General features: G+C 34.2%; 1 protein-coding gene across 2 annotated transcripts; it reads left to right on the plus strand.

Annotated features, from left to right (window-relative positions):
- Positions 1-1,828: 1,828 nt before the first annotated feature.
- Positions 1,829-25,961, plus strand: LOC123712800 (cyclin-dependent kinase-like 1). Of its 2 annotated transcripts, none has more exons than XM_045666072.1 (15): positions 1,829-1,940; positions 14,828-14,941; positions 15,193-15,333; positions 16,222-16,416; positions 17,110-17,279; positions 18,274-18,395; positions 19,402-19,585; positions 20,525-20,600; positions 20,978-21,052; positions 22,179-22,242; positions 22,354-22,442; positions 22,827-22,969; positions 24,002-24,111; positions 24,839-24,915; positions 25,337-25,961. In XM_045666072.1, exons 2-15 carry the CDS (start codon positions 14,855-14,857, stop codon positions 25,391-25,393), a joined length of 1,590 nt encoding a protein of 529 aa, XP_045522028.1. In that variant the 5' UTR covers positions 1,829-1,940; positions 14,828-14,854; the 3' UTR covers positions 25,394-25,961. The 2 variants fall into 2 exon arrangements, with proteins under 2 accessions (XP_045522028.1, XP_045522029.1); XM_045666073.1 differs by lacking the exon at positions 1,829-1,940 and adding an exon at positions 6,422-6,501.
- Positions 25,962-25,982: the final 21 nt, after the last annotated feature.

The following is a 25,982-nucleotide window of genomic DNA, read 5'->3' on the forward strand; positions in this document are numbered from 1 at the left end:
ATATATTCAGCAAAGACTGTATACCATTTATAGTCATGTAAAAATATCAACACGATCACAATCTTACACAGAAAAATTAAAATTAATTAAATAAATAAATAAATTAAATAAATTAAAACATTATTTTCTCCCACAAAATACAAAGTCGACTTTTCGGTTTAAGTGCTAAAAAATATAAGCACTCTAATTTATACAATAATTTAAACATATACAAATATAAAAACGAAAAAATTACATCATTTATATACAGAAATGAAAAACACATTACACACAAACACAAAATATAGAGTATAAAACAATTAAATGGCAAATAATGCAGCTCATGGAGAACCATACAGTCAATGGATACGTTGCCGGCTTTTGATGGCCTTTTTCTAAATTCTTTCATTATAAACAATTTTTATTTCACAACAACGTTTAATAAAGTCAATTGATGCGTTGGTCCCTATTTAATTGAAAGCAATGAGCCGCGTTCAACATAATAACCCAAACGAAATGAAAAGTTCCTAATTCCATGCCGTTGCTTCTTTTCTAGTATTCTCTTCATTTGACAGGGTTATACGATGAATAGACGCTTTCTAATAGATGATGACGTGTATAGAACGTGATTTTAACATCACTTAAGTGTAGGTACTTTGTGTCATAGACAATTGTAATTATTATTATTATATTGTTAAGCAGAGCAGTGTTGACCTAGTGGCTTCAGTGTGCGACTCTCATCTCTGAAGTCTTAGGTCTAATCTAAGGTCTTAGTCTTAGGCTGTGCAGTAGTGAAATTTCTGTCTATGCGCGCATTTAAAATTCGCTCGAACGGTGAAGAAAAACATCACGATCTTGCCTTTGACAGGCACAGGACGCTGCCTCTATAAATTGATTTCTATTTATAATCTGTGATCAAACACTGCGCGAAAAAGGAAATACTATTCTTACCTACTCTGTAGCCATGTCCCGTTTACGTTAGAAATTTGATAAAACTATAATTACTTTAACTTAAGTAAATATTTACTTTAACATGAATCTTGTTATTTTTATATTTATTATTAAGCTTATTAAATGTATGTATGTCTTTGTACCATAGCTAAAATAGCTATTTGTTTTAAAGTTATACTACCATAAATAATGGATATTTGGTCATATGTGCAAATAACAAGCTGGTTCTCGTCGGTAAGGTGGAAGACAAAAGGCCAAGGCAGATCGCCAACCACATGATATGACCAAGTCACGATTTTCACAGGTCTCCCCATAACAGTTGCGCTAAGAGAAGCTTCAGAACGAACAAAGTAGAGAGATATAACTTATAGAGTTGCAGGAACCTTTCTGTAGACGTTCTTCAGATATGAAGAATAGGTCTGAGAAGACCGAAAATAAGAATGCCTCACAAGTTAACCTAAAGTTTTGGAACTTGGAAGACCAATAATCATCAAACTCCGTTTTAATTTCAGTAATCTTAAATATCGCGTATAATTTTTTTGCCAAAAGTGTCTTTCATCTACAAAGCTTGCTCTAAGTTTTGGTTAAACCCAAACAGATGATGCTAATAAAAATCACTTTTGTCTTAACTTAAACATCTGGTTACGCGCGGGTGACGCTATTGTCCAATTTAGAATACTTCCAATTTGTACCTGCTCATTTGGGAAACTGTTAACTGTTGTTGTGATCATATTGACTTTGATTTATTTAATGGTTAGTATTGTGAATCAATTTCAATTAATAAGTCGTGTAATTCTCAATTTCTAAAAGTATAAAACCTCTTTTAAAATATTGCTGGTAAGTAATAAAAAATGAATGTCATTGAATAGTTTAAAACCTGACAGTTACTACGAAACTGTTCACGATTTTTGTACGCGTGTAATTTTGTAAAAAAAAAAGCGAAAAAGTGTTTCATATCGTGTAATAATTTTTTGAAAATAGGAAATTATAATTTTTGGATATATTTAAAGGTATGTTTAGCAAAATTATTCCATAGATTTTACGAGTGTTCAAGAAACCTCTTCGGTGTTTACATGGAGGTTAAGGCACAATACTAAATTCCAATTCTTTCACTTCGATCTCTACAACTGAGTGTTTTCAAGGCTTTTCGCCACTTACCACCACTGTAAGGAACTAGGCGGCGCCTAATGCGGCCATCCAAGAACAGAGCGTACCAATTCTTCAAAGGCACTTGCGAGCTCTTGCTGTGTTAGTGCCCATGGCCCCCTCTTAACATCCAATGAGCTTCCTGCCCTTTGGTCTGCTGTTGTATAAAAAAATAAATATAATACAAAATATGTCTTAAAAGTCAACCCTTTTATTAAAAGTAAGTCAGTGTTATTACCTCCTTGAAAGTATTATTACGTTTCTCCCTTCCTTCTTTCTTTCCTTTTATTTTAATGAAAAGACTTAGCTCAAACTCAGCAATTGCATTGAATTATTTATTATGAGTAATCTACAAATTTAATACAAAATTGCGGTATTTTTAAATATCTTATGGAAATCCTACATGTATTTAAAATAAAAATTAAACTATATTACTGCGATTAGGATATTAAACAAAGTACAAAAGTACCAACTGCAGCGCTATCTGGCGGGCGGATTTGTGTAACTAAACCGCCACCCAAACGCATACAAATTCAAATCAGTCCAGCCGTTTAAGTACAGTAGAACTTTTTCATAAAGATAAAATAAAACTAAAACCGAGATACGTTAAAAGATGAACTGTGTATAAGTTAGTATTAATAATGAAATCTTTTCTCAGTACTCAATCACATCCCACTACTAACGAATGCTACTAGGAACGACACTTTGCAATTTTGTAGACTAAATAAACATCTAACACAATTAGATCGTAATTATTAAGCTCGGTTTCTGCCCGCAGTTTTGTCTGCGTAAGAGTGGTTACTTTTAGCTACTATTTTCGTAATTAAAGTAGGCTATTTTCTTTATTCCAGCAAGCACCATAGGCAGGGACTAGGCTTAGTTCATACATATGTCTGTATATACAGAGATTGACAGCAAGATCGAATATTCTTTGAACCTCATTTCTTACCCCGACAGGCCACAATTATCCATGTTTCTGTTATGGCATTATTTATTGCACAATATAGGTCAACGAACTGCAAAGTAGAAAACAGATCTTTATCGTAGCGCCGTAATAACCCCGTAATTTGCGACTGTTTATTGTTAAATCGATTTGTTTTATGCAAAATATTTTGATCACTTGGTTGTGTATAGGACCGAGACAAAAGTGACAGCATGAATTCAAAAAGGGGCAAGTTGTTTATTGGAATGTAATCGTTATTAGGGTATTGTTAGATTGACTTATGATTTTCAAATGTAATGTAAATTAGATTAAATGTAATGTAAATCAAATAATGTAAATTTCGATTGTCGTATTCACTTCATGAATAGATGAAATATCCAATGGGATAATGGCGGAGCTGGTTAAACGCCTTTTTCTGTGATCTTAGCATCTTTGCGTAAAAGTCGATGGTACCCAGGAAATATGTGCTAGATTTATTTCTAATTCTTTATGTATACACGATTCCTAGCCAAAATGATTTAATAAAATTGTTTATGTTATATTACAGTATATTTAATACTGTATTTGACTGCACTATAGTTCTCCTGATGTTGTTCTTCATATAATTTTGTTTAAGGAGTTTATAAACACAAGTAAAATCGTAAAATCTAAATTATTCACGCCTGATGAAGAAAGTTTAGCAATTTTGCATGTATTAAGGCCATAGGGCAATTCAGAATCGAGGCTTAGTGCTGTAATTGACGATTTTGGTATATATTCATTCTTATCAACATCTTCATTACCTAATCAAAACCTTCCAAAATTTTACCAATCTCTCACATTGACTCTTTATTACTTACCCAAAAAAATCAGGGTCGCTACAACCTCTTTAGGTCTGGGCCTCAGATTTTTGTATCTGTTTAATTATCATTTGTCAATCTAAGTAGTTCAGCCTCCTGTGCCGTCATCCTTATTGGGTCTAAAGCAAGCCGGTTTCCGCAAGATGTTTTCCTTAACGTTTCGATTTGTTAAATGCGACCATAGAAAGCTCCATTGGTGCTCAGCCGGGAATAGAACCTTAGGGATGAGAGCCACTAGGCCAACACTGCTCTCTGCTTAACTAAAAGGTATGGGACCTTTGCATCAAATGAGCAGAGTTACGTCAATGGTGAACGTTGCGATTTCTAACCTGCTGAGGTCATTCATGCTTCTATCTGCTCGTTATAGACACAACATCGTGAATAAATCGACATATCTGAAGCACAGAGATTAGTCTAGTCAATCACCGAAACAGATACGAATGATGCAAATATAGCCTCTAATAATTATAAATATATTAATTTACCAACCCCCCCCCCCACTATTTTTGAGCATAGCTCTCAAAAATAATAATAGATAAACGCATTAATTTTTTGTTGGAATCTTCGAAAATGCTTTTCGTTTTCGTTTCGTTTCGTTTCGTTTTACAATTTGTGTGTGGGTAATATGTGTAAAAGACCTATAGGGATTACGTTATCGAACGGCGACTAAAGACCAGGGAAATTTTTGTTCAGCATGAAAACGGCTTTAAAATAATGAGTTGTTTGCAAAGTTTTGGTCAGTCCCTTGACCGCGTGAACGCTGGCACGCGAGGGGTGTTCGACCTGTCGTATCCACGTGATTGTCTACGAATTATGCCTAGGGTACACTGTTGGAACCACAACGTAATTCTCATTGGCTTAGTGTGTACAACACTAAGTTATGTCACATATATTAAATATATTTTTAATATATGTATCTTTAGGTAAATAATTTAAATTAACGTACAGATACCGGCAAACTTCTTGAGTTTTAAACAAGGGAGTGGGGGGAAAGTTTGCGCATCGTACACAGCGCGGGACACAAACGTCAACTGATTTATCAATCACGCGATCGACACGTCACTCTCAACTCCTTCCCAGTGGTTCCTAAAAATCACTTCTGCGCCGCCAAGGACATTTGTTCAAGATGTTTGCTGGTATCTATACCGCTACTGTAATTTATCCGTAGGAATACAGCAATGGAGCAGTGTTGCCCCAGTCACGTCATCGTGCGATTCTTAGCATCTTTTTTTCTCACTCTGTACACCTATGGACTTTCTTTCTTTCTGCGCATTTAAAGCATGCTGTCTCCGAGTGAATTCACAGTATATATTGTATGTATATTATGTGTTTAATGCGATATATATACTTTATTTTATTTTTTTCGATGTTATCGTATTGGCATAGTAAGGATAATGTATGTATTTCTGTCATAATTAATAAAACGCTTTCGCGCTTCGCCGTCTGGCAGACTACTACAGTATAGGGATAAACAAAATGCCATCATAATGGCAATAATATTTTAGATTAGCTTAAATAAAAAGAAACATATTTTCATACAAATTTTCAATTTCAAACCTAATAATAATTATGATAGTGGTGTGCACTAGGCCTACAAATTAAATAACGCGAATGGTCTTTTGAAGGAAACTTGAATTGTTCATGTAATTATTGATGTACGATAAAGCTTACATCATGAAAGTAATGCGGTTCGTTCAATAATTAATGCACTAACAACATTGTTGATACAATAAAAATTGGTATTGAATTTATTGATTTGATGCGTAATAGTATTTTCTAAATAGGTAGTGTGAACCCGATATACAAACCGGGGTTTGTTTTCTACATATGTACGTAATTAAGAAAAGAGCGTACCAATTCTTAAAAGGCCGGCAACTCACTCGCGAGCCATCTGGCATTGAGTGTCCATGGGCGGCGGTATCACTTAACATCAGGTGAGGCTCCTGCCCGTTTGTCCACTGTTTTATATAAAAAATATAACTCCAGTACAGTAAAGCAACTATAAGAAAACCGGCATATATAAAATTTTCGACGATTGCGATGTGTTTTGTCTAAGTATTTGTATAATTAATGTTCATGCCATTTACAAACCGTTGGCGCTACTGTTTTTTATCATTCTTGTTTTAAGCAAGCTCAGTTTTCTGTTTCATATGTGTGTGTTTGGTTTTTAACCAAAGGTCCAACAATATCGATACCTAGAATAGTCACTATAATGACTTTTGAAGTGAAAACTTCTTCGGTGTCCTTGTGATTTAAAAGTCGATGAAACAAAAAAGTGACAACAAAAAGAGACACAAATTCATAAGATATTACATGGGAATAAATGAGATAGGTAGCATTCTAGTGTATAAACTTTAAATCAGTGGATTTTTTAATATAGTCAGTAAAATTATCCGTTTGTTTGTAGCTTAAATATCAGTTAAAACCGCTCGTTATCCAGCTGTACGAAGACACGCTTATTAAAATGTAACATCGCCCTACTTTTTAGGATCGATTTTGATGTAATAAATCTATCCTGATTGGAGGTTCATCTTTTGGAATGTCTTTTACAGGTTTTGATATATGAGTTCTAAATGTGGAGTTTTTGGGAATTCAACAGGGACTTTTTAGAATTAGAAAAGCTCATGCGTTTCGTGATTAAAAGTACAATTTTCTTTTATATATTTAATCTAATATTGAATAGAAAGAAAATCATTGTTGCTTCATAATTAATATTAGTAAATGTAAATTTAATAACCTTGTATTAAAATTCAGACTGTACAGAAAATATTTAAGTGGCATCTACTTTTCTCCAGCATCACGAAAAAAGATGTTGTCATTGAAGAATCGTAAAAATTTATTGATATACAATCGGTCGGAACCTTTTAAAGGTTGGAGTTATCAACCTCTCTCAATCTCATCCTCAATTTGAATATACTGTCTAGATACCCCAGCCATCCCATCATTAGAGTTATCCTTTGTATGAGTGTGCCGATCGCTGGCTTACTTTGGTAAATAAACAGGCTCATTTAGTTCTTTTTTTCTATATCGGATCATAGAATTCGATTATGAACTAAAACAGTTTTAAAAACTTCTTAAACCTAACAATGAAAGAGAAGCAGAAGCTGGAAGGTGGAACGTAAGATATTGCCTAAATATCCTGGAGCCCACGGTTCATGAAGGGTTCAAATAGAAGTTGAATAGTTTATTTATTTATACGATGTTAGCCCAGCCAGTGAATATAAGGGCCAAGATCTGGCGACAAAGGAAGCTCAGACCTGAGTGGTCGGAGACCAGTAGGTCGGTGTAGGAGTGGATCACAGAGTGGAGGACCTACTGCATCTGAAAGAGCGCAATGTACGGAAGGTGGCACAGGATAGGGACCGCTCTAATATTCTCATTTCGGTGGACAAAACACTTTTTGGGTCGCAAAACGTTTTATCGTAAAAAAGGCGAATTTAAGTTACCCGACGTGTCTAAAAGTAGTAATGATCAGTTCAAAATTCAAAAAAAAAATTCAAAATTCTTTATTTGTTCAGATATATGTACAATACAATTCAGATAGAGGCCTCCTTAGTAAGTCAGAGACCTGTGACAGGGAAGCTTCGCTCTTCTTTAAATCAGTGAGAGACGTCCGTTGTTAATTTTTTTTGCAGTACAGTATGTAAAAATATAATAACTTCGGCTTATAATGCAAATTAGTTTAAATATAGAACCTTTTTGAGCCTAAATAAATGCAGCCATTTCCGTTCTAGTCTCAGAATTTTATTCCAATATTTTACGTTCCACCTCATTATGCAAGAACTTTACGAACATCGATGTCGTGTCGTAAATGTCTTTGCTGTTGTCCCATTTGATATATTTGCCTTTGTATATTGTTATAACTATGCAATTATATAAAAATAACGTCAACCCCGAGCAAGGCAGCTTTTAAGCTACTGCACAGACTATTACAAAACGCGGCTCGAGTGAGTTATGTGACCTAACATTAGTTAAGTTACATATATATTGGAATAGTTAATAATTAGAAGCGTGAACAATATGTAAATAATAATCGCAGACTTGAAGCCAATATTGGACCCTCTAGTTTTTTCTTTCTCGTTTCCGATAATGTCCAATAACATAAGTGTCGTATAGATTTATGATTCCTTAGATAAGCCTTGTTAGTTTTTGTTTGCGTAGCTCATATTTTAAACCGATAAACTCAGATATTACCACACTTCAACAAAGTGTTTTTGAACATATCCATACAAAAAACCGCTACCGAACTTAGTGTAATGTAAATATTTTGATTGTTGAGTCTGAACGATATTCATAAGTATTGAAAGAAAATGTTATAGATTTTTATTTCCTGAGTTTAATGCTTCGAATGTTCATTGCAATAATTAAAATGTCCTATTATAAAATGATTAGGTTTTGTATCCTTGTCTTTATTATATTCAGGGTGTCATTGGCACGTTATAAATAAAAGCTACAAATTAGATTGTCTGTATACTTTGATAACTAATCAAATATAAATTCTTAAGTAAAAAAGCGGGCACAAAAGGGAATTACCATTCTAAGTTCGATTTCAGTTGAATGAAATTTATCGAGCGTGGTCTGTATGATTATAATCGTTTAATATACGTGAAGTGAATCTAATATTTGTTTTTATTTATGTTTTATGAATTTTTTGAATGTACACGGCCAAAAATAAGAAGGTCGTCAATATAGACAAGAAGATTTTTTTTTTACTTTTTTATAAAGTAAAAACCTAATAACGAGTATGATCTATGCGAAAACATACATGATGCATGTTTTCCACGATGATTTTAATAAAGTTTTGAGGAATACATTCCCACTTTTCTATTGATTAATGATTATTTTTGCTACCCGATGTGAGGAGCAGGTTGCACTGATCTTACTCGTCTCTTTGGAACATCCCTAACAACACTCAATTCGTGTGAGGTTTGGTCTTCGAGCTGGCTAAATGATGGCTCAATATTTGTCACGTCGCCAGAACGGTTCTGATGACCATTGTCGTAAAAAATGGAAACTTACTCTAGAGCAGTCAATGCACAACTCGTTGAATCTGGAATTAAGATCTACGAAAACTAACTCCGTACGCTCAAAGAATTAATTGCTACCCAAAACGTAACGTAGAAGATTATTTTCATTTTCTTTTTTAAATATATTGAAACTTTTTGGTCGGACTTGAAACCGTGCTACGGTTACACCATTCACACTAATACTACTATGCTAATATAGAAACGAGACAAAACATTACTGTGTGTTTAAAATTATTTTAAAACTTATTGTTTATTTATCAAAAGAGAAATTTAAATATTGAACGTAATTTTGGTCTCAGTGTTTCGGGTCGCGTGTTCGTAGACGCATGTCTCGCGTGCTACGCCGTAGGGAGCTACGTAAACCTTGTACTTAGTTTTTTATTAAGATCACTGTTATTGCAATAATCTGGCTTTTCTTTGCACTGTTCGTCAAAATGTTGGATTTTATGGTTTGTATTTGCTTAAGTTATTCATAATCATAAGTTAACGTCTATCTTTCTATATCCATAGTTTTATTTTCATAATAGAGAAATAGATTAACATTCAGTATTTTTTAATTGTCTTTTTAATTACACACTCATCATATCATAATTAATCACAAAAGTAACATACACAATATTCGTAACGTTATTTTAAAACAACAGTCAAATGTAAAAACTTCAGTGTTATAGTCACGAAAGCCTAACATCAAACAGAACAATAATTTAGCAATTTTATATCAATATTTTATTAATAGGCCATCAAGGTATAAATACCTTGACTTTACTCTCATTAGTAAGCTAATCTGAAAATTATTGTTAAAAGTAATATAATGCACGTAAATTGTATCAACTATTTCCGGCTTTCTATGCAAATATGCAACGAAGAATGCCGATAAGATGACGTTGGTTCATTTTATGGGTATTGAATTTTATTGATTTGTAATTGTGATGTCGCAAATTGGTGCAAGCACGCGATTTTTTTACTTGCAAAGGAAATTACTACTGCGGGCTAATGTGGACGCAAAACGGGAAGGAAACTTTCAAAATCGATATTTTGTTTATTCCGCTACAATATTTTTACATCTGGGCCTCAGATCTGCTTCATGAGCATCTGTCAATCTGATAGGCAAGTGATCAGCCTCCTGTGCCTGACACAAGCCGTCGACTTTTGGGTCTAAGGCAAGCCGGTTTCCTCACGATGTTTGCATTAATTTATCTATACGCAAATATTATAACAATGCGGTGTTATCTTTGTCAATCAATAACTTGATATATATATATACACATTGTTCAGCTGAAGTTGTATTGGGACCGTACAGTACCTAAAAAATATACTATGTTGGAGTTATAATCTAATGGTGTATATTTAATTATTATGTTAATAGTCCAATTATTTCCATTGATTGTTATTCTATAACAACGAGTGATAGTGTTTTTCAATAGTAAATTATCTATATATACACTATATATATATATATATATATATATATAGTGTATATATAGATTATATATATATATATATATATATATATATATATATATATATATATATATATAATTAATCCCTATTTCGAAAAAAATTCGAACCGCCATATTAAGTAATCATGACTTTTGTTACGATAACAATTTTTTTTCAGTGCATAGGGCTTTTACAATTCAAACTTTTTTCATATAACCTTATGGCGTTTGACATAACATTGACAGAATGCATGCTGCAAATATCGTTAAAGAATGTCAGAAAAATTAATATCATTTAAATAAATGTTTCGATCGGAGTTATTATATTCATGCTGTTACAGTACTGTTGCTAATTGTTTTTCAAATGGCCAGTTATATGTCCCCTGTTCCCGTATCGGAATACCAACAAAACTATTCATGTACGCGTCAGAAAAACAAACAAAGAATGCTGTGTATCATAAAGCATTTTCAGTTAATTATACCAATTCGAAATGAATATTCATAGTTAAGACAGGACATCTGTCGGGTCCGCTAGTTGAAAATAAAATATTTTAACTAAATGATATTCGTAAATCACATTATAGAATGACTATTGTTATCGACACAATGTTTCAAAGTAGCAGCTTTTCGGCTTCACACGGCTAGTTGGACATATTTTAAAAACTATTTTGAATATATATTTTTATTAACGTTAAAGTAGTTAGTGTAATCGGTACAAACAAACAAAATACAAAACGTTGCTCTATCCTTATATAAATAATTGTACTGTACGTGTGCCACTGAACTCTTGAACGGCTGGACCGATTTGAATGAATTGTTTTTTTGTATGCGTTTAGGTGTCGCCCTGTATGGAGTAGATCGCAGATCGATCTGCAGTCGGTATCTAAGTTATTTATCTATACAGCAAATAAACATTTGGTTTGATATAACTCTTCTGTGCACGTATTTGTAAACTCCTAAACGGTTGGACAGATTTTGATAAAATTTTGAGTGTTCAAGTGGAAGAAGTTGTTTTTGTATGTACAGGATACTAATATATATAAATACGATAATACACGTTGTATTTGATCCGTTAGTATATTATGAATTATTGTTAATCTTTTCGACGTACCACTTAAAAACGTAATAAACTCCGTGCTACTGTCGCATGACACTGAGCGTGAACGATCTGTTCGTGAATGTCTCTTTGCATTAAAAACATTATTTATTCATATCGGTAACTATGTACCGATATGAATAAATAATGTTTATTCTGTAATGTCACTTATAGACGTCAAGAAAATTTTCTGCATTTACAGCCAGATTCTAAAGGAGTAGCTTAGTGTTGTAAAGAGCAGCACTTTGCTTCAATTCACATTGAAATCATTAGTCGCGAATTTAGTTAGATTTTGTAGACTAAAGGACAATTTGTTATTGTATATTATTTACGTAATTATGGTGATTGAAAATAAGATCAAATTAGCTTCGTGCAGACGTTGTCTGCCTAGGTTATCGATCTGTGTGTTTCAATGTATATTTTAGTCATTGAAACCTTTTTACATCGCAGGTTTTTATCGAAATGTTTATGTATTAACAGGTTGGCAAGTCGAGTGTGTATTGTAAAACGTTTATCAAATATTTTGTCTTTTGTGACACAAGTTTCACTCTAGCCCTCACAATTTTACAGGCGATTACCTAAATCTTAGGAGTTGCACCCCGAGCATAGCATGCACTCTCTTCAACGTTTACATTACATTAATTTAACATTCGTTTCTGTTTATTTACAATCTTTACAAATATTGAATATGCACTATACAGATTTAGATTTATGAAATGAAACTTCTATATCGGTGTTGGAAAAAAAAGTATCGTCACATTTTTCGTTTAGGCGCCATCTTTTTCTTGTCCCTACCTCGGTTGATTCGAAGCCATTCATAACAATATGTAATAACGATAACAATGATGGTAATAATTCTATTACAATTAATGAAATTCTATTATCATCTTTAGTAGTAATATGGTAAAATGAAATAATTGTATTATTTGTATTCATGTCTATGATTATAAAAGTCTTTTGTTCAATTTTATCTAATTAAACTTTATTTAACCAATTTCTGTGTATAGTTGTATATAGTAGATCATTTTTAAAAAAGAGGTCATAAAGACGTTTCACTTCGTACACTAATGCACGCAGAGATTTTAATATATTTAGATTTTTGCCTACTCGATATCTTTCCTTCAGTACCATTGATCTCCTGCACGGGTAAAAGCCTCCTCCAGCTTTTTCGAAATATCTTCATGGCTTTGTTTCTCCATTCACTTCCTACAGTAACGCATTTGTTCTCTTGTTAGAAATGAGTGGTTAATATTGAGTAAAAATCCTCCTCTAATATGAAGCACCCACGATGGGTCATCGCGTCAGGAAGCATACGTACTTTTTCAATACAATTATAATAAGGAATTATTAAGGAAACCAACACACCTCTTCGATATTATAATAAGCAATTTCAAAACAGCGTATTGGTCTATAATACATGTTTAATATATTTGGAGTATGTCTCTTGGACGTTTCTTTGTGTTGTGTGTTTATTGAATGCACACTCCAGTCCTGGCAGACCATTCTGAAGAATTCACGCTTTTCTTACGCTTATCGTTGAATGGATCTGTTAACAGATAGTGTCGGAATTACAATGAATGTGATCGAAGATGACTCAGTGGATATTTTCAGCAACTCCATAGAGTTTCGCTGAGTCGTTTTAGCAACAATGCTGTGTTAATGATTTGCTACTATTAATATATTTTTTATCCCAACATAATTATGTATTTATAGTGTTTATTGGCGGATGCTTGGCAGATTCATGTGACTTCGCTAGGTTTATATCCTTTCCTCATAAAAAAATGCAACTTTATATGAATTACAATCTAGCCTATACAATAATCGCTAATAAGTAATATTATGTAGACTTATTCTACAATACTAATGAATAGTTTAAACTAAGGTAATGTTAATTGTGTTAGTGTTGTATAATATTTGGACGCTATGTTCGTGTGTTCGAGACCGCACTAGCACTTATATTACCTAAACTAGGTTTTTTACTCAAACGGTTTAGTTCTTTTTAGGCGGTTTAATTCCGTTGGCAACATATTGTTACGAAGACGGGTTGACTGCAATGTTTCTAGATTTTTCCACTAGTAAAAGAACTTTTCAGCAGGCTGAAATGTGATTTCTGACTGTTTGAGGAGAGGGTCAATTACATATTAGAAAATCGTAAGATCGCAGAATGTTACCCTAGCTTTCAAAAACCTTTTTTCAGGCAGTTTCAGGACATGCGTAGTCGAGTGGTACAGTTATCAGGAAACCGTTTTTCAGGCGTTTTCAGGCCTAGTTATACCCCTTTGATGAAGGAATATTCTAGACGAAATTTTAATGTCTGTGTGTGAGCAAAAATAAAATGAAAGTCCATATCAGTTTGGACGATTTTATAGAAACAATTACTAGATATGTTTCAAGGTACATTTGGAACCTAACATTATAAAAATTGGTATATTAGGCTTTCAATGTTATCGATGACTATTTAATTAAAACGGCCTTGTTTTGATCTATTTTTAACACACATTAAGGGTTGACATTGACTTGCATTGCACGCACGACGTGTTCGTACATTTTTTATGTTTGCATGACAATACGTTGAAGGTTACATTGAGGTTTATCGATATAATTTTAATTGAGTTTCCAGTTCGTTACGCTTATTTATTTATTTATACTTCGTTAACATAGTATACATAATTATACAAATAAACAATAAAAAGTAAGTAGGTTATATAAGTTATTTGGCAACAGGCGGCCTTATCGCTCACCTCACCCTCGCCTTATCATAAAGAAGATTTTTAAATAAATTCAAAGACTGAGCTCGTCTGATATAAATTGGTAAGGAATTCTATAGTAGGATACTTTGCACAGTGACGGAGTAGTGATAGAATTCAGTTTTATGAACTAGATTATATAAGGAACGCAAATCAAACTACTGCCAGAGAGGAACATACAATTTTTGACCTTTGAAGGAAGTTTATTTTACTTTTCTTATACGCTTGAAAGCCAGTGTGTTCCTATCGTTTAAAAGCCTTGTTACTTATGCAGTATTAGTTAATTACAATTCTCTTGAATGGCATCAAAAAATAAGGGTTTTTTTTCACATTAGATCACGGTTAGATTCTCAAACGAGACAAGTCATTTTTAGAAAAATTGAATACAGTAATACTTGCATTTCAAAATACAATAAAATCTTCTTTCAGTAAAATATCCTAAAGTATCTACGAAATTTAAGGTATTTTCCCTTGATGGTATTGTCCAATAATCTTGGGACGCCCTGTATGTTGCATTTACAGTAAATGTTACAATCTATTATACATACACGACTTACAAGTGTACATAAATTTTCCAAATAAAATTACACTATCCAGTCGTAGATTTATTAAGGCGAGACTGTTTTTTATTAAATTACCAATTTTAATTTATATTTTCAGTTATTTGAAGAGGTTTGAAGATGTTAGATGAAAATTATAATGGGTCGCCGTGTGGCCATCTCCCCCTCTACGCCTAGGTCAAGAGCCATGGACAAGTACGAGCAGTTGTCAGTTGTAAGTTACAACTATCGTTTGGGTTCATATACTCAGGAAAAACAAAGTTTAAAATCTATACAGTAGGTAATTTCTTTGTGATTGGGAATGCTCCATTCTGTTGTGTGGTCTAGAGATGCTGTTGACATTTAAGCTAGGCATTTATAAGACACGTTACTACGTGTTTTTATTTAAGTGTGTCAAGTATACATAATTTTAGTATCGTAAATTTAGGCTTGAATTTATTTCAATGATGAAAGGTACATGTGTAGGTTGGAGAAGGCTCTTACGGCGTTGTGCTAAAATGCCGTCGTCGTGACAATGGGAACTTAGTGGCGATCAAGAAGTTTTTGGAGACAGAGGATGATGCTGCCGTTCGCAAGATGGCGCTGAGAGAAATAAGAATGTTAAAGGTATAATTATATTAATATTATTTATTTATTAACACTTTGTTACATTACAATATAAAAATGGAACGTAATTAAATGAAAAGGAGGGCAACTGGCGGCCTTATCGCTGTTGAGCGATCTCTTCCAGGCAACCACTGTGAGTAAAGAGAAAAAAAATGTATATTAATAAGTTGCTAGTTTCGCAATTGAGCGTTTTTAAAAGTTTCTTTCGCGCACCGTTACTTTGTGGAACCAGCTGCCCACAGAAGTATATCCTGAATAAATTTATTCTTACAAGGCCGGCAACAATCTCGCGAGACCTCTGGCAATGTCTATGGGAGGTATATGTTTTAACAAACACTCTTAATTATGTTATTTTATATTACGGTTTCGTATTTGTTGCCTGTATAATACGCGCTTTTTGTGATTTTGTTTGTGTTAACACGTAAGAAAGACACATTGTTACGAAACAACGTTGTTACGAGTTGTTTTAATGTTACAAATTTATTTCTTCATAAAACTTTTCATATTGGAGAAAATCTTTATATCTGTGGCCATAGGTCAGAATATGATAAGTCATACCAAGAAACAATGTGCTTATCATTGTCTGATCTATGGCCACAGATATATATCATTCTACTGTAGGTGTGTGTGTCTCTGAACTCCTCTTAAACGGCCGGACCGGACCGATTCATTTGTATGCGTTTGGGTGACGCCCTGAATGGTTTAGATTCACAAATCAGCCCAGCAGATGGCGCTGCATGTGTGCATTATTTGTGTATAATTATTATTTTTGTGTGTTCAAGTAGGGTCGAGAAAGGTTTACATTGTTAGATATTTTTTTGTATGAACAGGACAACGTCTGTCGGATTCGCTAGTATTATTAATTATTGTATTCTTAATTTTTTTCAGAAACTACGACACGATCACCTGGTAAACATGATCGAGGTGTTTCGACGCAAGCGAAGATTTTATCTTGTATTCGAATACCTGGATCACACTCTCCTTGATGAGCTGGAGGCTACTTCTGGGGGTCTTGGGGAGGAGACTGCCAAGAAACACCTGTTTCAGCTGCTCAAGGGGGTTGAATATTGTCACCAGAATTCCGTAAGAATGAATTTAGTCATTAGTGTTTGTGTTTGCACAGTATAATATGGAGGGCCTTAATTCTATTTTTGTTGAAACGTTGCTTAGAGTGCTTGTCCGGAAGGCTACTTGGCGATCGATTTGACAATTATTTTTTAATTTATAATACTGCATATAAATAAAACATTGTTTGCCGTTGGAAACCGTGTCACGGTTATCTAGGCCGTAGTTCACACGGGGTAGGGATTACCTACATACTACAGCTTAAATATAAATTAAACATAACAAATGCCTGATGTTTTTTATCATATTGACAGGCCGAGTTTTCTGGATCCTGCCTGGAAGGCTTCTAGATCCATCCAATCTAATGGCAGCCGTTAGCAATACATTCCAAATAATTTATTTTATTAAATATATATTATATTACTCTATAGAACAGCGTTGCCCATTCTTTTTTGGTATTTTCCACCTTAGCCGTACTTAAAATTCTTATGTATCTTAAGGAACTTAAATGATCTGATTTAGGAAGAAATTACTAGGAAATTGTTAACACACTGTAAATAATTAGAACACGTTGCAAACTGAAATTTTAATTTTAAATAATTTTATACATTTCGAAAGGGGGCTGAAGGGCTGACGCCCCAAACGCACACGAAACCACTTCTATAGAATTAACAATCACGACTAGCAATTGAGACTTCAAACTATTTTCAGATCATTCATCGTGATGTGAAACCAGAGAACGTCCTGGTATCAAATAATGGTATAGTCAAACTTTGCGATCTTGGCTTTGCAAGAGCCCTGGCAGCACCAGGGGAGCCGTACACAGAGTATGTCGCCACTCGGTGGTATAGAGCTCCAGAATTGCTGGTCGCTGAACACAGGTAAATTAGGAATCGTAAGCGAGAGTGATACAAAAAATAAACAAAACCAGTTCACCAACCCTTGGTCTGATTAATACCTGTATCTGTGGTGGAGCGTTACATGGAACTCGCTACTGTGATACCCACTAAATCTCCACGGCACCCACAGCGATTGCTTGAGCCAGGACACGGTAGCCTTGTCCGGAGTTGGGTAAAGGTCTCCTCCAAGTCATAACAGACGACTCTATCTTTGCCCATAGTTTCCCAGTCCTGCTATTTATTTTCAGTCATCGGCACACAAAGATAGCATATGGATGATTAATCTGTAGATGGTAAAGTTGACTGTTGTGTTACTAAGTAAGGTGTCTCCGTGTGTGTAATAGGCCGGTAGAAAATATGCACATATTGTATACACCGAAATTTAACACCAATTATAGAGGGAACAGCCTTATAGTTAGGGCGGCTTTCAATTTAACTGTTAATATTGCCTTAAGTGTGGTGTTGGCAAGGAGAGGTTTCATATTTGAGTTCCTCAGTGGAATAGAAGGGAATCCAAATCTAGTTTTGACGTGACAACGTCTTATAATTCGATGGAGTCGGTTGCACGAAAAAACATGGCGGCGTTACCTCGCTCTGAGGCGTTCATTTAAGGCTTGTAGTGCAAGCGAGGGCGCGGAACGAGCGATTTCCATTTACCTCCTTCTCTATATACATACAAAATATCTATCAAACAAATAAAATTAAAATTTTCCTTTGAAAGAGCAACAGCATTCCATCAGTATTTTCTTATGACGTTCGTCACGTTCAACTATCGTCAGTAAACCAACTTTACAGACAACCGATTTTTTTAGTTAGTTTATTGCTTTGATATATAGTTGGATTAAAATGATTTTATTGTTACTAATCCAGTTAAATGAAGCCCTTAATTATATGTAAAGATTTGCTTAATGGCGCAATAAGAATATATTTAGCAAGGAGGTTATAATCTGTAAAACTTAAAAAAATATATTTTCAGATATGGACCAGAAGTGGACATATGGGCAATTGGCTGCTTGTTTTCGGAGATGTTGACGGGTGATCCGCTCTTCCCCGGTGACTCGGACATAGATCAATTGGCGTTAATTATCAAGACAGTAGGTGAGGTTATATAATGAAATCCCATTTGATTTGACTATAAATGATGGGATTCTTAGCCAAAACTAAACAATTCCTTGGTATTCCTTGGTGAAAATTTATTTTTATTTATTTTAACTAATAACAAATAAAAACAAATTATATAAATTGTTAGGCAACGGGCGGCCTTATCGCTAACAAGCGATCTGTTACAGGCAACTCTAATATGGAGCTAAAAAATAATAAAGAAAAGGGTAAAGTGACAATAAACAAATGAGCAAAAATAAAATTACAATTAGCACTCAACAATTATACAATAACCAAACATAATCTAAATGATATTTAAAAAAAAGTGTGTGTACACGCGTTAGAACTTATACTTCTTTGGCGTAACAAGATAAAAATCTTTTCAAAAAAATTATTCTACTTTTGTAGAAAAAACGACACTAACAATAGAAAAAGTTTACTCATCATTACATACATAAAAAAGTATAAATATCTAACAAATAAATAATAGCTAGTATCGCAATAAACTATAATAACATTGGTCTTTGGTTAACATAGCTTTTACACATTGAAAGAAAAGAATTTTTTAACCGGATTAAAGCTATTTGTATTATTATAAACTTATAATTATTTAAATAATTTTAAATTTTGATTAATAATAATAGAAAAAGTTTACTCATCATTACATACATCAGATTTTCTAACGCGAAAAAAAAGTATAAATATCTAACAAATAAATAATAGCTAATATCGCAATAAACTATAATAACATTGGTCTTTGGTTAACATAGCTTTTACACATTGAAAGAAAATAATTTTTTAACCGGATTAAAGCTATTTGTATTATTATAAACTTATAATTATTTAAATAATTTTAAATTTTAATTAATACAAATAGCTTTAATGCGGTTAAAAATTTGTTTTCTTTCAATATAATAACATTGTTTATTTTAAATAAAACTATTTGAAGAACGAATCACGCATTCAAAGTTCGTAAACTTCTAAATTAATGTATATCACTCAGGTAAGCTGGCACCCCGTCACCAACAAGTGGTGTCCAGGCTATCCGGTGGAGCAGCGCTAAGTTCCGGACCGGTTGGTACCAGAAGTAATCTTCCCGGTTCCGGGCTGGCGAAAGAGTTGCTCGCGGCGTCTCTGCGGACCGAACCTAGAGCCAGGCCATCGGCATCTGCGCTTTTGAGGCACAAGTGAGGCTTACTGAATTATCTTTATTGCTTCATATTGTAGAGTGATGTTACCGGCTGCAAAGTCGTCTGTCTTCTGTCTGTATCTAGGCAACTTAAAAACTACGGAATGGATCTGTGCAGTTTTTTACCAAAGGTTTTAGTGTAGATTCTTGTTCTACTTCTACTTCTACTTCTACTTCTACTTCTACTTCTACTTCTACTTCTACTTCTACTTCTACTTCTACTTCTACTTCTACTTCTACTTCTACTACTACTTCTGTAATTTTTTGTTGGCCTAGTGGCTTCAGTGTGTGACTCTCAACCCTGAGGTCATAGGTTTGACCCCCGGCTGAGCACCAATGGATTACGGTGAAGGAAAAAATCGTGAGGAAACCGGCTTGCCTTACCGAAAACTTCGCCGGCGTTTCAGGCACAGAAGGCTGATCACCTACCTGCCTATTAGATCGACAAATGATCATGAAACAGATACAGAAATCTCAGGCCCAAACCTAAAAAGGTTGTAGCGCCATTGCGTGTTGTTCCCACGAGAATATAAGTGCGTGCTCCTAATTCACCATGCTTCCAGCTGATAGAGGATCTTTCAGACAGATATCTGAGGAGCAGACCTAAAAAGGTTGTAATGCCACTGATTTATTTTACTTTTTTATTTTTATAATACGTATTATGTCGTATAATGAAGCTGAAGATGAAGATGAAGATGTGCGTTCTTACGAATGCTCAACCACGGCGCGTGTCAAACACATACTTGTGTATTTGAAGAACAAATGGTCACAAAACTTACTGAAATATGAGGCTCATACCTTAAAGGTTATAACAGCACTGTTTTTTTAAATTTACTATTTAAATATAACAATCATTGTTGAAGAGGTCGCAAATTTCTCCAAATTACACATAACCACAACCAGTTTAGAAGCCTCTCTATATATAGTATGTTTTTAGATATTTCATTGCTGACGGCTTCTCGGAAAACTTCAATGCTGAACTAAGAAAGAAGCTGGGAAAAGATGTTTCACAGGTATTTTTATTGATAAAAACAGTCCTTCTATTAGTTAGATAATTGATCAATTACAAAAGAAATATTGGTATTATAAATATTTATAGTTAAGTAATGAGTTTATAGTTCACTTATATTTGTAGTTTTGTTCGCTATTAAATAAATAAATAATAAATGTTTATTTTGCAAGAAATTGGTACATTTAGCAATAACAAAAATCCGCACAATCAACCGTATAAAATAGGCATGCAAATGTCATTTTAATTGTGTTCGTAATTGTGGCATTCTTGGACATGTTCTATTTCAATTGTATTTGTGTCTAAATGAAATGTGATGAAACCTTTAAAAAATAACTTATCGCAATATAAAATGTGTTTGTTTTAAATAAATTATTTCAGACGCCACCACCGCAGGTTGCCGCAAGAGTCACCGGAAAACCGAGACAACAATGGACATTGAATATTATAAATACTGTATGTAAACTGTCTATACTAAAATACTTTACCGTGTTTTAATAAATACATAAGATACTGTCGCTAGAAAAATATCCATAAATGTACGATAGTTTTCACACGATATTTTAATCAGTAAGTTAATTAGAACTGATTTCGACTCAGCCTATTCTCTTTAATTTGCCGAAGACGCGTGTGTGTACTGAATGCAGGTGAGTGTGAAGTGAATTATAGACTGTACAGTAAAGCATTTATAACGTGGCGTTGAAGCATGTTGAAGAAAGTTGCCAATACTTGTTTTTCAAAGTAATTTTCGTTTCTCTCTACTCATCGTCGGATTCGATGGAACCACTGAGAAAAGCAGTGGGCCCATTCTTCCTTAGTGGGTCTCTTCTATGGCATGTTCGTACGCTTTCACCGCATCTTCAGGGCTCGTAAAGCGAGTAATTCGTATATATGAATGTCACAGGGTGCCAGAGGACTGTATAGCGGATGACTCATTCAAATATTCACCTGTCCCTGCGAACGTGTTTCTGGTTGTAGGTTAAAGTAAGGGGCTTCCATCTGGTACAAGACTTTCTGACGCCTAAATGTTCCTGTAATATTTTTTGAACTTGACTCATACCAATGCCTAGGCTTGCCCGTATCTGCTGATAGGTCACTCTCTTATCTTCCTCTATCATGCGTCGCACAGCACTGATGTTATCTTCAGTAGTCGCTGTTAAAGGACGTCAATCATGCGGATCATCATTGAGATTGCTACGTCCACGCTCAAACTTGTTAAACCAATTGTAAATAGTGGCACGAGATGGGGCTTCATTAAGAAAAGCTAATCGCAGCCTATCATAGCTTTGTTGTTGGGTAAGCCTACAACGAAAGTCATAATAAATCTTTGAGTGAAATTTTTCTCGCGTTAAGTTCATTTTCACGTGTAACAAGAGTTTTAGATTTGCCGCCAATTGACAAAAACAAATGACAAATGAATGCAATATACTAACGTTACCAAAGAGTTCTAAAATTGAAATTCAAAAAAAGTTTCTATTAGCAATTCTAACTATTTTCTAAATGGCCAATTCTAAATATTTTCAATGTTACCCACGTATCACGAAATCAGAGTAAAATTTCAGTGTATCACTATTTGTTTCAGGATAGCAGGTCTCGTACGGATAGTACTGCTGGAGAATCACTTATTGACTACAATTATACACCCAGTAAGTTAAGCTATCCTAATGATATGGTAATAATTCAATTGTCAAACTGTCCAACTCAACATTCTCTTGCCATTATTGCGAGACGTCTAGTTAATAAAGTATTTTCTTCAGCTACAGAAGGACAACTGGAGAGCCACACTTCGGAGAAGAAGTCACAGGCATCTATAAACGCTTCCACAGCCGCGCATTTTGATGATGATGTAGGTTGACACGCTAATGTATGAATATCTCAAAACCTTTTCACAAGCAAATGACTTCTTCGTCAAGAGATGTCAGTAATTAAACCTTGTTAATAATACGTAGGCATACAAAACATATAATTATCAAGTGTACAGGTCGCTAATTAAAGTTGATAGATAGTACCGGTGACCTCAGAGTTGCTTGTCACCGAATAAGTATCGCAATCCAGCAAGGAAATGCCAGCATTAAAAGGACACTGCCACAAGGACCAAACCTTTTAAATTTTTGATTTTCTTATCCATTTTTAATTATTATTATTATGTAGGCTAAGAATATTGTAAATACTGTATATTTGTGTGTCAGAAATAAATACTATTAATTCAATTTTGGTATCAATATTGCAGGTGGGTTGCTGGTGTCCATCAACACACGGAACCAGCAAACTGGCTGCGGCACCATCTAAAAGCCTCTCCAAAGCCATCAACGAAACATTTCAGACATTTAGTGTTCCCGTAAACAGTTACCCTAAAACACCTTATATCAAGAAGTGAGTGATCCTTCTTCTTAAACGTGAACAGTTGCCACTCCCTCGAAAGGTGAAGGAAAATCACAAAAAGACAGGATTTATAGAACCAGGGGTGAACGGGCAGTAGGCTCACCTGATGTTAGGTGATACCATGGACACTCAATGCCATACGGCTCGCGACTGTATTGCTGGCCTTTTAAGAATTGGTACGCTCTTTTCTTGAAGGTCCCTAAGGGTTCGGATATACTTCAGTGGGCAGCTGGTTGCACATATTGGTGGTTCGTGGTAAAAAGTTCTTAAAAAACCCTCATTTATTTTCTGCCTCGACATCCGATGATGAAACTCAGCTGCAGGTATTAAACCCCCCCCCCCCACATCTGTATGATCTTAGATCGCCGTACTTAGATCTAGAACTTAGACCCAAAAATTCATGTGGGTGAAGCGAAGAATCTTTGCATATACAGAAACATAAATTAAACTTATGCAGAAATATGAAGACATGTGAATATTTTTGTATAACAAATGATAATGCATCCAACAACTGTAAACCATAATAATTTTTGGAACTATATTTTCATGAACATTCTTGGACCATAGCTTCATAATAAAAAGCAGGAAATAAATTTAATAAGTCATTTTACTGCTAAAAAGACTTTTTATTCCTCCCGTAATTTCTGCTTGCACTGTGCCACTCTCTGCCATGTGCCTTTCGACGCTTCTCTAATCTGGCCTATCCACACACAGTTGTTTTGCTCTATTCCTTTTATATCCAAGGCAGCGGTTCAATACTTTGCGTTTTATGTTCATTAATTTTCATTTATATATTTGCATCTTGCCCTATAATGCATTGTCGCATTGATTTTTGACACGCCCGTAGTTTTCATTAATGCTTTAGTGAATGCCCAATATACCTATTTTCTTGCAAGCTTGAAACATGCTTAGAATCCAAACATGCCTCAAAATCCCAAAAAAACTGGAGAATTCTCTTTATAAACTTTGTGAAAGTAATTTAATGTAGAAAATAAATAAGAAACTAGAGATGTTTGTTCCCAGGGTGAATAACAAACTAATGATGGACGAAGAATTAATAAGAGGTAGATCGTTGGCGAAGAAGAACACGAAGAAATCGCCAGCAGATATTTCCTTACCTTATGTTCCTGGAGGTAATCGTATTTTGTTTCGCTAAGTGCTCCGTATGTTACACTAATAATATAAAGCATTGTTTGTTTCGCATTGAACAGGTTCCAAAATCACCATTAGAATCCTACATCATTAAAAAACTGCCAGGAGAAAAAGCTAGTGTTATATAGTTCTTTAAATGCATATTTCCTGGGTAATCCTGATACTTATCTCACTCCCATGACGTTCTCAATGCCAGGCGGCTCGCGACAGCGTTACATTAAGAATTGGTTCTTTCTTAAACCTAAGTTGGACATAGTTCAGTGGGCAGCTGTCACATAGTGGTGTTGCGCGGCAAAAACTGCCTTATAAAGGCTCAATTGTGGAACGACTGACGTCGAGGTGATAAGGGTGGTTTCGTGTTTTGCTTCGACGTCTTTGGCCAATCACAACATTTTTATTCGTTATACTATACTCCATGTTAAGCAACATTGACATAACAATGATCCGTAGGTGGGGCAATGTCGTAATTTATTATGTAGAATTATTGACCCAACCGTATTATTTTCATATTATTATCAATAAGGAAACTCTAAAAGCCGCAATGATTCCATCAATTCTTTTCAGGGCCGGATTTAAAGGTCTAGAGGCCTCGAGGTAACAAAGGAGTGGTGGTCCCCTGGGCTTAAATTATTTTGATCAATGATAAAAAAAAAAACTAGTCCTATTTTCACCACGATCTATTGATTAAGATGTGATTTTATTTTATAGCTAGCAACAGTCCCATGAAAAAAGCAAAGAAGCCACCTGCACACAATTCAAGAAATCATGATACATGGGATCACAGCGTATGTATTATATTTTATATAGCAATTCACATATAAAATTACTAAAAGTAAATAGATTCCATGAAATTAACGACACTATATCTAATTCTGCTCAGGCTGTTTTGGCAGGCAAGACTAGGACCTCGACTTAGGCCGTCGACGAGTGGTCAGTGATCACACCGCGTATCATTTGAGATTTTTCACCTTATAATATAATATTTATATAGAGGTCTCCTAATTATTAAAACATAATTCCACTGAATAAAATCAACTATTGTAATAGGTGACCATTGTAGGTTACATTTGCTCTATATAAAAACGTCCAGAATTGAATGTCAAACTCTATCCAAAGCTAAGAAAACGCGTTGTCTATGATGACAACACATAAGCTTAAAACAAACAAAAAAATACGATGTATCTAAGAAATCTTCTTTTATTCTAGAGGAGCAGCGTCGATGCGTCCCACCAACGCACGCCCACAAATCTACCCTATATGTGACTGAAGGGTACTAGAGCAGTTTTTCAGAAGCCATACACCATACACGGCTGTCAGAAAACTGCAAGACATTTTTATTATTAAACAATAACTTGTGTAAAATGTTGGTGTCGTCTTTTGATAATGTAAATTATTTAAGCGTTATTTATTTTACTAAAAATTATTCGTGGCATACTAATAGTTATTTTTACCATTTGTATAGAACCATATGGTTTATATCAAAGTTAATAGCAGATTCGTTATGTTGATTTATTCTGTGCTGTTACAAATTAAATTGTAATAATAGCAACTCTAAACTTCACGGGAACTGAACTGTCAACTGTCGGTGTTTTTATGATTGACACACGCTTAAATATCTGCTTTCTTTGTTTTAAATTAGTTTTTTTTGTGTGAAGTGAAATTTTTAACGGCCAGTATTTTTTTCTTTACTGTTATGTAATAAATCTAAAAATATTAATGAGTATATTATAATGGTATGATTATTTGGGAAATAAATAGTTCGATTTTGATATATTTTAAAGGGTTGATGTTTGTAAATATACTGTATAGTTTTATTACACCATATTCGTACTACATTTGCAATTTTATTCCT

Source organism: Pieris brassicae, chromosome 8 (genome assembly GCF_905147105.1).
Source record: "Pieris brassicae chromosome 8, ilPieBrab1.1, whole genome shotgun sequence".
Taxonomy (NCBI): Eukaryota; Metazoa; Arthropoda; class Insecta; order Lepidoptera; family Pieridae; genus Pieris; species Pieris brassicae.

What these genes read in the sequence shown, in the direction of transcription:
- LOC123712800 (XM_045666072.1), top strand. Translation starts at nt 14,855, where the DNA reads ATGAAAATTATAATGGGTCGCCGTGTGGCCATCTCCCCCTCTACGCCT. An exon ending in TCTGCGCTTTTGAGGCACAA is followed by an intron (nt 19,586 to 20,524) that starts GTGAGGCTTACT and finishes GTATGTTTTTAG; the next exon opens with ATATTTCATTGCTGACGGCT. An exon ending in ATGATACATGGGATCACAGC is followed by an intron (nt 24,916 to 25,336) that starts GTATGTATTATA and finishes CTTTTATTCTAG; the next exon opens with AGGAGCAGCGTCGATGCGTC.